The sequence below is a fragment of the Diceros bicornis genome, chromosome 3, assembly GCF_020826845.1.
Source record: "Diceros bicornis minor isolate mBicDic1 chromosome 3, mDicBic1.mat.cur, whole genome shotgun sequence".
Classification (NCBI taxonomy): Eukaryota; Metazoa; Chordata; class Mammalia; order Perissodactyla; family Rhinocerotidae; genus Diceros; species Diceros bicornis.
The window spans coordinates 77,585,053-77,598,196 of NC_080742.1; the positions used below are offsets into that span (position 1 = coordinate 77,585,053).

Genomic DNA, 13,144 nt, shown 5'->3' on the forward strand with positions numbered 1-13,144 from the left:
TCTCTCCTCTCACATCACCTTGGTTGAGTCAGACTTGATGGGGGGGGGCCCACAGTGTGACTCACTGGGTACTCTTTTACTGAGCTCAGCTTCATTCTGAAGGGATGAGGCCAAACCGGCTGGTGACAGGCACACTGAGTCAGGGGCAGCCTAGTCTTTCTCCTGGAACCCTGGGTTTGGGCCTCAAATGAGACTTTGCTACCTGTAAAGCAGAGCAGCCCCCCAAGCCTTCTCCCTAATTGACCTGGGCAGTGTCCCTACTTCCTCTCAGTCTGTCTCTACACAAGCACACACACTTCCCTTCCCTGTCCGCAGGTGGACAATACCCCGGGGCTAGGAGCCCGGACTCCTAGACCCTGTCAATGGCCCTGCCACCAACTCAGACAGAAAATTTTGTCAACACCAGATCAATGTATTTTGCCCTAACCACTGGCCTCAGTTTCCTTATTTATCTCTTTAGCCCCGCGGGGTGTGGAGAGGGCATATTTCATCTGCGACTGGCAATGCTTAGTTTTGGGGTGTTGGGTGCCCTCACCCCCCACCTTCCAGCTCCACTATTGACCTCTCCAGCGGGGCGGCCTTGGGGACCAGGACCGGGGACCGAGCTCCCCTGGGCCGCAGACCCGGGCCGGGGTGGGACCCCCTGTCCCGCCGCTCGGCCGCGTGGGGGAGGGGCGGAGGAGGCGGGGCGGCCGGCGCGGCGCGGCCCCCACCCGCGGGCCGGGCGGCATTCCTGGGAGGCCGGCGCTCTGACGTGGACCCGGGGGCCGCGGGCACAGCGGGGGGAGCGCGGCTCGGGGGCTTCTTAAACCCCCCGCCCCGGCCCGGCCCGCACTTCCCGAGCACCGCTCCGCCCCCGGAGGGAGAGAGAGAGAGAGGCGGCCGAGAAGCCGAGGAGGCCCGCCGTGACCCGCCAGCCAGGGCGCGAGAGAAGTGAGAGCAGCGCAGCGCGGAGCTGCGAGTCCCGCCGTCGCGCCCCGACAGCGCCCCCTGACAGCGCCCCAACCCGAGCCCAGCCCAGCCGAGCCGGCCCGCAGCCCTCGCCCCAGCCCGCGCCAGCATGATGAACAACAGCGGCTACTCGGAGCCCGCCGGCCTCGGCCTGGGCGACGAGGCGGACGACATGCCGTCCACGGAGAAGGACCTGGCGGAGGACGCGCCGTGGAAGAAGATCCAGCAGAACACGTTCACGCGCTGGTGCAACGAGCACCTCAAGTGCGTGGGCAAGCGCCTGACCGACCTGCAGCGCGACCTCAGCGACGGGCTGCGCCTCATCGCGCTGCTCGAGGTGCTCAGCCAGAAGCGCATGTACCGCAAGTTCCACCCGCGCCCCAACTTCCGCCAGATGAAGCTGGAGAACGTGTCCGTGGCCCTCGAGTTCCTCGAGCGCGAGCACATCAAGCTCGTGTCCATCGGTCAGTGTGGGCGGGGAGGGCGAGAGTGCACCGAGGATGGGTTGGCCCGTGGGGGCAGGGGACACGGTGCTGGGTGCGCGCGGGGAGCTGAGAGAGAGGGCAGAGAGCGGCCCCCGGCGCAGGGAGAGGACCCCGGCCCCGGCTCTCCCGCCCTCCGACGCAGGCCACGCGGGCAGTGCCTTCACAGCCCGCGCAGGACAGCCGGCATCCCGGAGGGGGCCCGAGGACCAGACCTTACTCTTCCCGAGTCCTCCAGCTTCAAGCTCCCTCCACCCACTCCCACCAACCCGCTTCTACTCATTGTCCCCTTTCCTGCCATCGGGCAACCCCAGCCCATGCTTGAGAGGACAGGGCCAGTGCCCATTACTGATTCCTGGGGGCGTCTCCCCCCAAACAAAGCAAATGGCTTCCCAGCCTCCCAGCACCTCCACAGGGGAGGAGCGGGCTGAAGGCAGGTCCCAACCACGGCCTGATCCAAGGGCTCTGAGGCAGAGGGAGAGCTGGTGGCGGGGCAGGCATGTGCTCAGCAGCTGGGTTCAGGCGCGGGGGCCGGGGCAGGCAGGGCCCAGCCTCAGAAACCTAAAAAGGCACTGAGCGAGCGCAGGGAGCCTTAACCCCTGCCTAGCCTTCGCGCGGTTCGGCCTGTCCGGGAGGGGGCTCCTGGACGTCGGTGTCTAGCCCCAGCCCACCCCCTAAGCCGGGATTGGCTGCAGCTAACGGTCTGGGCTGAGGGGAGGGAGGGGAAGCCTGTAGAAGGGAGGAAGTCATTGAGTGTAACCAGATTTGGAAGGTGTGTCAGTGTTGGGTGGGGGTGGGGGAGGTACTCTAGGCTAGGGAGCTGAGGAGCAAATGAGCTCTGAGTGGCGAGAGGCTGCCCCTCTCCCCACTGTCCTGTGGTCGTCCCTGCAGGCTGGGGGCGAGGGGAAGACCCCCTACCCCTGTGCTGAGCTCTTAAGAGTCCTGCTGTGATTTACAGGAAAGGCCCTTGGGCGCTGCACCCTAGGGCCACAGGAGGGAAGTTTCACCTGGGGTCAGGTGCCTCCTCCACCAGGCTGCCCCAGAAACTTCCCCAGATAATTGAATGTCCACCCCCACTCTCCCTCAGGGCATCGCTAGGCCTCCTGAATTAGCAGCTGAAGTCAGGCCGGGGCCCTTTGCCCTGTCCAGTCCCCTCTCTAGGCTTTACCCCCTCCTGCCCCAATACTGCCCCCCCACCCCACCCGCTCGCTGGGGCCTGGAAATAGCCCTGCCTCCGTGACACAGCAGATGTCTCTGAGCTTTCCAGAAGGACAAGCCTGAGGACAGGGGGTGGGGGAGGGGGCCCTGGTGTGTGTGCTGGGGCTGAGGGCTCCCAGAGTGTGTGTGTGCGCGTGCGTTGGGGGGGCGGGTGGTCAGACACAGTCTGCCCTGGGGCGGTCATTCCCCTGCACATTGGGATTTGACAGACAGGACTGACTGTCCCAGGTGGGGTCACCGAGGGGAGAGCTGGGGCCTCACCAAGAGTTTATAGGAAACTACTCAGGCTTCCCCTCCCCTCCCCGCTGTGGGGGCGCTGGGCCGCTCTCCAGGCCTCATCCTTCCTGAGCGCACCTCTCCCCTCCCCCATGGTGGTGCCTGGCTCCGGCCCCTTGGCTCAACTGTGGAGGGGCCGGCTCAGAGTAGAGGGGAAAGAAGCAAAAGCTGGTTTGGGGGTGGGAGGGAAGCTCCTCGGTTCCTGCTGAGAGGAAGGGGAGCCATTCCCCATTTGGGCCAAGTGGCTCACTCGCACTGATGAGATAAGCTGTCAGCAATTCAGCTGCTAGGCCTGAGGCTGAGGCTGGAGGGGAGGGGACACAGGCGGCAGGGGCTGCCCAATGCTGAGGAGACGGAAAGGGGTTCCCCGCCAGGAGCAGCATCCTGCTTACTCTATTCCCTCTGTCCCACTTAGAGGTGGGAAGGGGCTGCCCAGGAAGGGGCTGCCCAATACCCTCTCTGGGTGTTGTCTCTGGACTGAAATTGAGCGTCTGGGCACTTGGGAGTGGGGGGTCAAAAAGACTCCCCACTTCCATTTCTAGGAGTGGAGTGGAAGCTGGGGGCTGAGACATCCACCTGAAGGAGGGGGTACTCAGTCTGGGCTGAGGAGCTGCGTGCCCTTCTTACCCTGTTACCCCTGTCTCGGCCCCCACCACCCCCTCAGCCCCTCGGAACAAAGAGGCCTGTGAGGCAGCTCTGTCCCGCAGCTGTTCCCCAGTTGCTATTCCTTCTCCTTGAGCCAACAGCCAAAGGAGGGGCGGGAGGGGGCAGCAGCTGTCCCGGCACCTCCCTCTCCTGGCCCTCTGTCCTACCCCTCCACTTGAGGCCTGGGGTGGCCTCAGGGACTGGCCGTTGGCTCCTCCCGCCCCGTTGGGGGTATCCCTAGGCAGGCAGGGCAGTGGTGGCTCGCTCATGGGGTGTGAGGGAGGAAGCCTGGCTGGAGCTGACCTCCCCTCCCTCTGCCTGCCCTCTGAGGCGGGTGAGTGAGAGGAAGGTCATTGCTACCAGAGTGGGACTCTGGGCCCCACCCCTCTCCTGCCCCAAGCCGCACCGGACCACTTGCTGTCTGGCCCAGGGCCAGTTGCTGGGGAGAAACCTCTCTCTGTAGCAAATATGAAGGCCCTCCCTCAGCCCTCCCGCCTCCACCCCCAGTAGCCTCAAGGCTTCCCTCCCAGGGATCTGGCTCTTCTGGGTGTGTGAGCACCAGTTTTGGAGTCAGGGTCGGGAGAGGCTGTGGGGCACTGGGTGTCAAGACTGTGTGAAAGTGTTGTGGGCCTGTGTGTTTGAGAGAGAAAGCACCGCACCGGGAGGCTGGGAGTGAGTGTGTCATGGAATCTGAAAGCTGCCAAACCATTGTGCTGCAGTGGAGCCAGGGGGAGAGGGGGTGGGCCGGGGAGCTGCTAGGGAAGGAAGGATGAATCAGTGAAAGGGTGGGGGAGCCAGGGGGACCAGAGCCCAGGGCCGGAGGATCAGAGAGACTGAGATTCCCCTCTTGGGGGCAGATGGGGGTGGGATGGGAGATGCTAGGGTTCCCCAAACCCTCGGTCTCCTAATGCTGTCCATCCCCCAAGATCTAGAGGGGAAGCAGGAAAAGATGTGTAAGGGGGCCCTTCCAGCCCCACCCTATTCCATCTCTCTGGCAACACCAGTAAACAAGACCGAGTCTTCCGTCCCCTCCCAACCTCCTAAAAGCAGTGCTGGGGAAGCTGATGGATTTCAGGCCTGCATTGTCCTCTACGAATAAGCTGGTTTCCAAAGATTTACACTCTAGGTCACCCTTGGCTCCTGGATATTTCTCTCTGGCTGTTAAAGGGGAACTAGGCCCTCTAAATCTTGGGGAACCAGTTCTGGTCCCTAGTACTCCTCAAAGGAGGGAATGGGTAGAGCCTCAGCTTCTGAGACTTGAGTCCACATGGGTGACATTTCTCGTGGCTCTTGTGAAATCCTACTGGCCCCAGCATTTGAAAACATGATTTTCAAGCCTCAACAGAGTGTGCATTGTACCCCCTCCCTCCTCCCAGGACTTTGTTCCAAAAGCCTTTTATGGCGTTCCGAGTAGAATTTGGCTGGAACCAGGTTGGTCCTACTCCTCTCCAACTTCAGTTTTTAAAACATTCATTCATTCAACCAGTATTTATTGAGACCTTACTAAGTTCTAGGCTCTGAGTATAGAGAGAGAAAATCCAGTGTCTAGAGTGAAAGAAGCCAGATCAGAAAAGAGTACATACTGTATGATCCATTTCTAGAAAAGTCTAGAAAACGCAAACTCATCTATGGTGACCGAGAGCAGATCAGTTGTTGCCTGGGAAGAGGGGACAAGCAGAGGCAGCGGAGGGATCACAAAGGAGTACACGCAAGAAAACCCGAGGAAGGGATGGAGGGGTTTACTATCTTGACTTGCAGTGATGGCTTTGTGGGTATATGCGTATTGTCCAAGCTTATCCAGTTGTACTCTCAGATATGTGCCGTTCGTTGTGTGTCAAGCATACCTCAAAAAAACTGCGAAAAAATGAAACAAAACAATGTCTGCCCCCAAGAGGCTTCCAATCCCAGATCATTGCATGGATGCCTGTAGCCCAGTAGGAGGCCCCCTCGAGTGTTGTGATAGAGGTGCAAGTACCGACTGCAGGAACACACTGGGAAGCAGCCTCATTCCGGAATCCATGAAGGAGATGGCCTCTGGGCTGGGCCTTGCGGGAGGGAGAGAATTTGGTAGGCAGAGAAGGGGGTGGGTTCCAGAGGTAGTAGGCCTGACCCCAGCACTCTAGCAGCTGCCTCAGGAGCTGGGCAGCACAGGGAGGGCCCCCCGAGCCCAGTTTGTCCCCTCTGCTCTGCAGACAGCAAGGCCATTGTGGATGGGAATCTGAAGCTGATCCTGGGCCTGATCTGGACGCTGATCCTGCACTACTCCATCTCCATGCCCATGTGGGAAGATGAGGATGATGAAGATGCCCGCAAACAGACACCCAAGCAGCGTCTGCTTGGCTGGATCCAGAACAAGGTGCCCCAACTGCCCATCACCAACTTCAACCGCGACTGGCAGGATGGCAAAGCTCTGGGCGCCCTGGTGGACAACTGTGCCCCTGGTGAGTGGGCCTGCAGGCCTGCCGTGGAGCTCGTAGACCAAAAAGAGAGCTGGAATGAGCTGGTGGTACTGAGGCCTATGGTTATCAGAATGCATATGTCAGGGCTGGGGGATGAGGAGCACCTGTGGGGTTTGCCCCCTGCTCCAGCTGAGAATCACTGCTGGAGTCAGGCCCTTCCTGATGGCTGTGCCAGATCCTGCAGCAGCAGGAAAAGGTTTAGAAGCCCTCCTTTTACAAACAAGGACACTGAGGTCCAGAGAGGACCAGTGACTTGTCCAAGACCACACAGCTTATCTGGCAGAACTGAACTAGAGTCCAGGGCCTCAAACACCTGCTCCATGAACTTCCTATTTTGCTATATGGGTGCCATTTCTGCTCAACTGAGAGAAAGGAAATGTGGTGGGACTTATAGCAAGAAGGCCAGGAGTTACAGCCCGAGAAGGATCCTCTTTGTGAGACCCTGGGACAGCCTTGAGAAGGGGCTGAGGCCCAGGATGATGTGGGCTGAGACTGGTGTGGCCCTGCCCAGTGGCAGGTGACCCAGCCCTACCCTCTCAGTGTAGGCCCTGGCCTGGTCAGGTGGGGCGGCTCAGGGCCCATGAGGAGACTGAGGCTTCACAGGCTGGAGCCCTACCCCGTGACCCTCATCTCCGGAGAAGATAGGTCTCCCCCTTGGGTCGGTCAGCTCTGCCTCTGGGGAGCCATGGCCCCTTGGGAGAGTCCTCCCCCAGCCTGGGGTCAGCTGGGGAGCAGGGGGTGGGAGGCAGGGGCACCGCCGCCTGGGAAGCATTCCCAGCTGCTGAGCCATTGCCCACAGCTGATGCGGCTGCCAGCAGTGAGCTCAGCTGTTCCGGCCAGTCATGGATTCCAGCCTTTGAGCCGGCCCCCTCCCCGCTGAGGAGCATCGCCCCCTCCTCCTGGCTTTGGCCTGGACCAAGCACCTCCCACCCCTGCACTCCTTCACAGGAGTGATCTGGGGCTGCCTCAGCATTCTTTCTGTTAAGAGGGCTGGGTTCTGGGTGCCATAGAGGAGAACCCATCCTCTCCCAACAGGCCCTTCGATCCTTAGTTTCCCCAAGTGGTCAGTTAGGGAGGAAAGAGAGTCTTATGCCCTCAGGTGGACGTGGGAAGTGCTTGGAGATCTAGGACTTGAGGGCAGCTGTGAGAAGACCTTCTAGGGGATGGGTTGGAGGCATATGTGACAGGGACTCTGACTCCTCTCCCACCCTTGAGGCAGCTGGAATGAGGCAGGAGGGGTCTGGGAGGTACCCTCTTAGGGGTCTGGTATTCAGGGTCTGTGCTGGGGCCTGGGCAGGCAGGAGGCCGGCTGGCAGGGCTGGTGCCAGGCTGCGTCAGCCAGGACAGAAAGCCTCATTGTTGGTGCTAGGCAGGGCTGCTGTGCCTCTCAACAGTGATGGGCATCCCAGCTGATGGGCCATAATGTTGAGGGTCAGCAGGAACCTGGCTAGTCAGGGGCCGAGAGCTGCGTGGGAGGGCGTGTGAACCCACAGCCTGTGAGGGTGTTGGATGACAGATGCTCTGCGTTCTGGCTGACTGCTTTCTCCTAATCATCGTCTCCGTCCTCCGTCTCTCCAGGCCTTTGCCCCGACTGGGAGGCCTGGGACCCCAACCAGCCTGTGGAGAACGCCCGGGAGGCCATGCAGCAGGCGGACGACTGGCTCGGGGTGCCCCAGGTACCCTTGCAGATGGGGTAGGGGGACAGCATAGGGGCTGGAGCGCCAGGGGTGGAGGTTGGGTCTGTAACGAACCCGGTCAGGATGTGAGTGAGAACTGGGGTTGCCAGTTCAGGAGGGCACCCTGTAACTCTGTTCCTCCCTGTGGCAGGTGATTGCCCCCGAGGAGATTGTGGACCCCAACGTGGATGAGCATTCTGTCATGACCTACTTGTCACAGTTCCCCAAGGCCAAGCTCAAACCTGGTGCCCCTGTTCGCTCCAAGCAGCTGAACCCCAAGAAGGCCATTGCCTATGGGCCTGGTATGTGTTGAGCCCCTGACAGCCCTCCCCACGCAGCTGGGCACATGCTAGGACAGGTCTCCCTAAGTAATGTGGCTCTGCCTTCTGCCCCTCAGGCATCGAGCCCCAGGGCAACACGGTGCTGCAGCCTGCCCACTTCACCGTGCAGACGGTGGATGCCGGTGTGGGTGAGGTGCTGGTCTACATTGAGGATCCCGAGGGCCACACCGAGGAGGTATGGAGAGGCCACTGGGGGCAAGAGAGAGTAGCATGGGATTGGAACCGGAGACCACAGGCCAACAACAGAATGGCCTGGAGATGGCTGCCAGAGCCACCCACTATGCTGGAGACTGGGGGAGGCTTCACCCTGGGGGCCGCCGGCACTGTGGGGTCAAGAGGGACTACTTCCAATCTTTTCCCTTCCCAATAGGCGAAGGTGGTTCCCAACAACGACAAGGACCGCACCTATGCTGTCTCCTACGTGCCCAAGGTTGCTGGGTTGCACAAGGTATCTCCCGCGGGCCCTCCCCTGTGCTCCCCATCCCATTCAGATCCTTCGCTCTGGCTGACTGGACCCTCTCTCAGCTGGCACCCCAGCCCGGGGCACCAGCCCCCCACCTCTCACCCTGCTTGGCTCTGCTCTCCCCCTCCACCACCTCTCAGAACTGCTCTCCCCTACAAGCCAACCTTTGACTCCTGACCCCCAGGTGACCGTGCTCTTTGCTGGCCAGAACATTGAACGTAGCCCCTTTGAGGTGAACGTGGGCATGGCCCTGGGAGATGCCAACAAGGTCTCAGCCCGTGGCCCTGGCCTGGAGCCTGTGGGCAACGTGGCCAACAAACCCACCTACTTTGACATCTACACTGCGGGTAAGGATGGGCCCCAGGAGGATGTCAGGCGGGCAGGCCCATGACTGTGTGTAGGAGGTATGGACGGGAGACCAGGGCAGAGGTCCCAGCCAGGGGATGGGTGGTCTCAGGGTGAGGGAGCCCCAAGCAGCTGTGTGTGTCCAGAGCAGGGGCTGATGGCCTTTGTCTGTGGCAGGGGCCGGCACTGGTGATGTTGCTGTGGTGATCGTGGACCCGCAGGGCCGGCGGGACACAGTGGAGGTGGCCCTGGAGGACAAGGGCGACAGCACGTTCCGCTGCACATACAGGCCTGTGATGGAGGGGCCCCACACGGTGCATGTGGCCTTCGCTGGTGCCCCCATCACTCGCAGTCCTTTCCCCGTCCATGTGGCAGAAGGTAAAGGCCCTTTGCCCATCCTCACAGACACCCTCGCCAAGGCCAGGACACAGAGAGGATTGTCACTAAATTCCGGGTCTGAGGATTTATGGGAAATGAAGCACTGAATCCAAGGGCGAGTGGGGAGCCAGCTGAGGTTTAAAATGGGCAGAAGGAACAGCCAGAGGGTGGGGCTCCGGAGAGGTCTCATCCTGATCATCTCTCCTCCCGCTACCCCCGAGGAGGGTCAGGAGGCCACCGTGAAGGATACCAGACAGGTGCCACTTTGGAATAGTTGAGGGGAAGCGACAGGGCCACACGAGTGGGGGCATATATGGTGAGCACCCGTATGCCAGGCCCTCAGGTGGTGACTGCCCCCACTTGGTTCTCTCCGTGCCACTCAGAGCCCTTGCCGCCGCTCGCCCCCTCCGTGCCTATCGTTCACCAGTCCAAGAGAGTGGCGCCACGTTAGTACTCTCCAGCGGAGGCGGGGCCAGGCATGGCCATGGCTGACTGGCCTCACCTGTGCTGTGTGGCATGGCCCAGGCCGTTTGGAATCGTCCCCCTTCGGTGGCATTCTGTGACAGGCCCCAGGTTCCATGCCATTGCCTGTGTTCTGTGGCAGATCTAGTTTCTTTACCACTTGCCTGATGATGTCTGTGATGATATCTAGGTTCCATGCCATTGCCTATGTCCCGTGGCAGGCCCCGGGTTCCGTGCCGTTGCCTGTGTCCTGTCGCAGGCCTGGATTACATGTCATTGCGTGTTTTGTGGTACCCCATGGGTTCCATGCCATTTTATGTGTTCCGTGGCAGGCTGAGATCACTGTTCTTTGGCCTGTGTTCAGTAGCAAGGTCTGGATTCATTGCCACTGGCCGTGTTCTATGGCAGGCTGATTTCCATGCATTGCCTATGGTCTGTGGCAGGCTTCATGTTATATGGAGTATCTCTGGTTCCATGGCATTGCTGAGTGTTTTGTGGCATGACTAGTTCCTAAAGCTGCTATGGTGGCTCTGAGAAGGCTCAGATGGCTCTAGGTGGATAGTCCTGGGGTGGGCGAAGGGCCTGTCCCTGTCTTTCTTTGCTCTACTCTCTGCCCAGGCTCTGCCATGCCTTTGTCCCAAGCAACAGTGACTCTGAGAAGCCCAGCAGGATAGGTTTCGTGTAACCAGCCTGACTGAGGGGGGCTGTGGCTGGCTCCCTACCCAGCATGACTCCCAGCAGCCCTAGTTGTGTTGGGGACACCAGGGAGCACATGGGAGGGTTGCATGAGGCCGTGGCCTGTGCCTGTGAGGGGGTCAGAAGGACTGTGCACAGTGAGATGGTGAGGGGCGGAGGCTCTGTCCAGGGCCCCTCAGTACCCCCGCTCTCCCCTCTCCTCCTCCCCCCAGCCTGTAACCCCAACGCCTGCCGCGCCTCTGGGCGGGGCCTGCAGCCCAAGGGTGTGCGTGTGAAAGAAGTGGCTGACTTCAAGGTGTTCACCAAGGGGGCTGGCAGTGGAGAGCTCAAGGTCACAGTCAAGGGGCCAAGTGAGTGCCGGGGCCCAGGGCCAGTGGTGGGGGTCAGGGAGCAGGGAGGAAATATAGCCAGTGGTTCTGACTCCCTGAGGGCAGTGACAGCCAGCACCACTCCCCCCTGGGGAGACCCCAAAGAGACACTAACCAGAGGCTCCCTGGGATCTCAGGCACATTGTCTCCTCTGCCTCAGTTTCCCAGTCTATAAGCTGGGAATGATCCTCTCCGCCCTACACGCTATGCTGGGCTGCTATGCACAGGGATGACGTGTGGTCCCTGTCCCGAGTTTCAGCTCTGCCCACTAGCAGCACTGCCCTCAGGCTGGGCCTGGGTCCCAGCGGCTCCCTGGGGGGTTGGGGAGCTGGGACTCACAGACCATTGATCCCTCCATGCCCCACATCTCCTCAGAGGGCACAGAAGAGCTGGTGAAGGTGCGGGAGGCTGGGGACGGTGTGTTCGAGTGTGAGTACTACCCTGTGGTGCCTGGAAAGTATGTGGTGACCATCACTTGGGGCGGCTATGCCATCCCCCGCAGGTAAGCACCGTGCTCGCCCCATGCCTTCCTGTCTAGGCCTTCACAGGGTGGGAGGAGGGAGGGGGGCTACCTGGGACTCTGAGGGGAGAGAGGTTGGGTCCCTCTGGCAAGGGCACTCCCTGGCATTGACACCAGCTCCCTCTTTGCCCAGTCCCTTTGAGGTACAGGTGAGCCCAGAGGCAGGAGCTCAGAAGGTACGGGCCTGGGGGCCTGGTTTGGAAACTGGGCAGGTGGGCAAGTCAGCCGACTTTGTGGTGGAGGCCATTGGCACGGAGGTGGGGACACTGGGTAAGTGGCTGGGTGGCAGCAAGTGGGAATGCTGGGGATTGGTGTGCTGGAGGGATATGGGGGAGTGACTAGGGGACAGGAGGCGGGAATGCTAGGGAGTGTCCAGATGAGACAGGTAGATGGGACATGGGGTTGACTGGGATGGGGGTGCTGGGTAGTGACGGGGGACCTGCCTGAGTGTCCAGGCTGCCTCTTGTGCTCTCTGACCACCCCCATCTCGCACCTAGGCTTCTCCATTGAGGGGCCTTCGCAGGCCAAGATCGAGTGTGATGACAAGGGGGATGGCTCTTGCGATGTGCGGTACTGGCCCACAGAGCCCGGGGAGTATGCTGTGCATGTCATCTGCGACGATGAGGACATCCGCGACTCGCCCTTCATTGCCCACATCCAGCCAGCGCCCCCTGACTGCTTCCCAGACAAGGTGTGGTCCCAGCTCCTGCACACCACCCGGGATGGCGTGAGTGGGCCCTCCTCCAGTCCCCAACCCAGCCCTCCTCTCTTGCTCCTGCACAGGTGAAGGCTTTTGGGCCTGGCCTGGAGCCCACCGGCTGTATCGTGGACAAGCCTGCGGAGTTCACCATTGATGCCTCTGCAGCTGGCAAGGGAGACCTGAAGCTCTATGCCCAGGTGGGGCATTGTCCAATCCCACTGCCCCTCACTGCCCTAGGCAGGGACCCTGGGAGGGTGGAGGTAGGTTAGACGAGGGACCTTTGGGCATCACAGGACTGATTCTCATGGGTCTGTAAGAACTATGGAAAATTTGAAATGTTGTATTTTCTTACTGATAATAATCTTAAAAACATGTTTTTACCAATTATGTATTTTTGTACTAATAATTTGCAATTAAAAGAGGGATGGATTAAGACATTGGTTTCCCAGGTCGGTTTCTCAAACTGGTGTCCACTGATCCCTAGAGGTTAATGAATATATTCTTGGGTCTAAGAAGATAACTCTTCTTTAAAAGGTTCATTATTCAATTTTAGGAACATTGATTTAGCCTAGCCTCTTCCCCGCCAACACACCTGAGAGACCTTGGTTGGGAGACCAGGCCACACAGATGGCCTAGATCCTGGTCTCCTAGCTCCCAGGGTGAGCCCTGGCCACCAGAGCACAGGGCACTAGGCTGTATGGCCTGAGGTCTGGGGGCGGGGGGGGGGGGGGTCGCGGGGGTGCTGCTGTGAGAGTTGGCGATGGGTAAGGAGGACTGCCCAAGGCCAGCAGAGGGCGCCAGTGCTCTGAGGAGGCCAGAGCGCTCTAAGTACCTTGCTTGGGTGATGCCCACAGGACGCCGACGGCTGCCCCATAGACATCAAAGTCTTCCCTGCTGGCAACGGCATCTTCCGCTGCTCCTACGTGCCCACGAAGCCCATTAAACACACCATCATCATCTCCTGGGGAGGCGTCAACGTGCCCAAGAGCCCCTTCCGGGTGCGTCCTCTGAGCCCTGCCCGGTGCCCACTGCCTGGGGTCCCAGAGGGAGGGTGGAGCCCCACACAGGAGATGTTGGCTGTCCCTGGGCCCTTGTTACCACTCCCCACCTCAAGGCTCCCACAAAGCAGCTAAGATTGGTCCCACTAAGGCTGGGGCCCATAGC

The 13,144-nt window shown here is 60.5% G+C and overlaps 1 protein-coding gene across 4 annotated transcripts in view; it reads left to right on the forward strand.

Annotated features, from left to right (window-relative positions):
- The first annotated feature begins 824 nt into the window (after positions 1–824).
- FLNC (filamin C) overlaps positions 825–13,144 on the forward strand; it is a 28,473-nt gene continuing 16,153 nt past the window's right edge. For 3 of the 4 annotated variants that reach the window (XM_058529522.1, XM_058529532.1, XM_058529540.1), the window contains exons 1-14: positions 826–1,415; positions 5,765–6,013; positions 7,610–7,707; positions 7,859–8,009; positions 8,105–8,223; positions 8,419–8,496; positions 8,696–8,858; positions 9,034–9,234; positions 10,605–10,742; positions 11,136–11,262; positions 11,414–11,550; positions 11,778–11,971; positions 12,064–12,177; positions 12,835–12,978. In XM_058529522.1, the coding sequence (XP_058385505.1) occupies positions 1,061–1,415; positions 5,765–6,013; positions 7,610–7,707; positions 7,859–8,009; positions 8,105–8,223; positions 8,419–8,496; positions 8,696–8,858; positions 9,034–9,234; positions 10,605–10,742; positions 11,136–11,262; positions 11,414–11,550; positions 11,778–11,971; positions 12,064–12,177; positions 12,835–12,978 (2,268 nt within the window). In that variant the 5' untranslated portion in view covers positions 826–1,060. Of the gene's footprint in view, positions 1,416–5,764; positions 6,014–7,609; positions 7,708–7,858; positions 8,010–8,104; positions 8,224–8,418; positions 8,497–8,695; positions 8,859–9,033; positions 9,235–10,604; positions 10,743–11,135; positions 11,263–11,413; positions 11,551–11,777; positions 11,972–12,063; positions 12,178–12,834; positions 12,979–13,144 lie in introns of all 4 variants that reach the window. The other variant, XM_058529512.1, reaches the window with a different exon arrangement.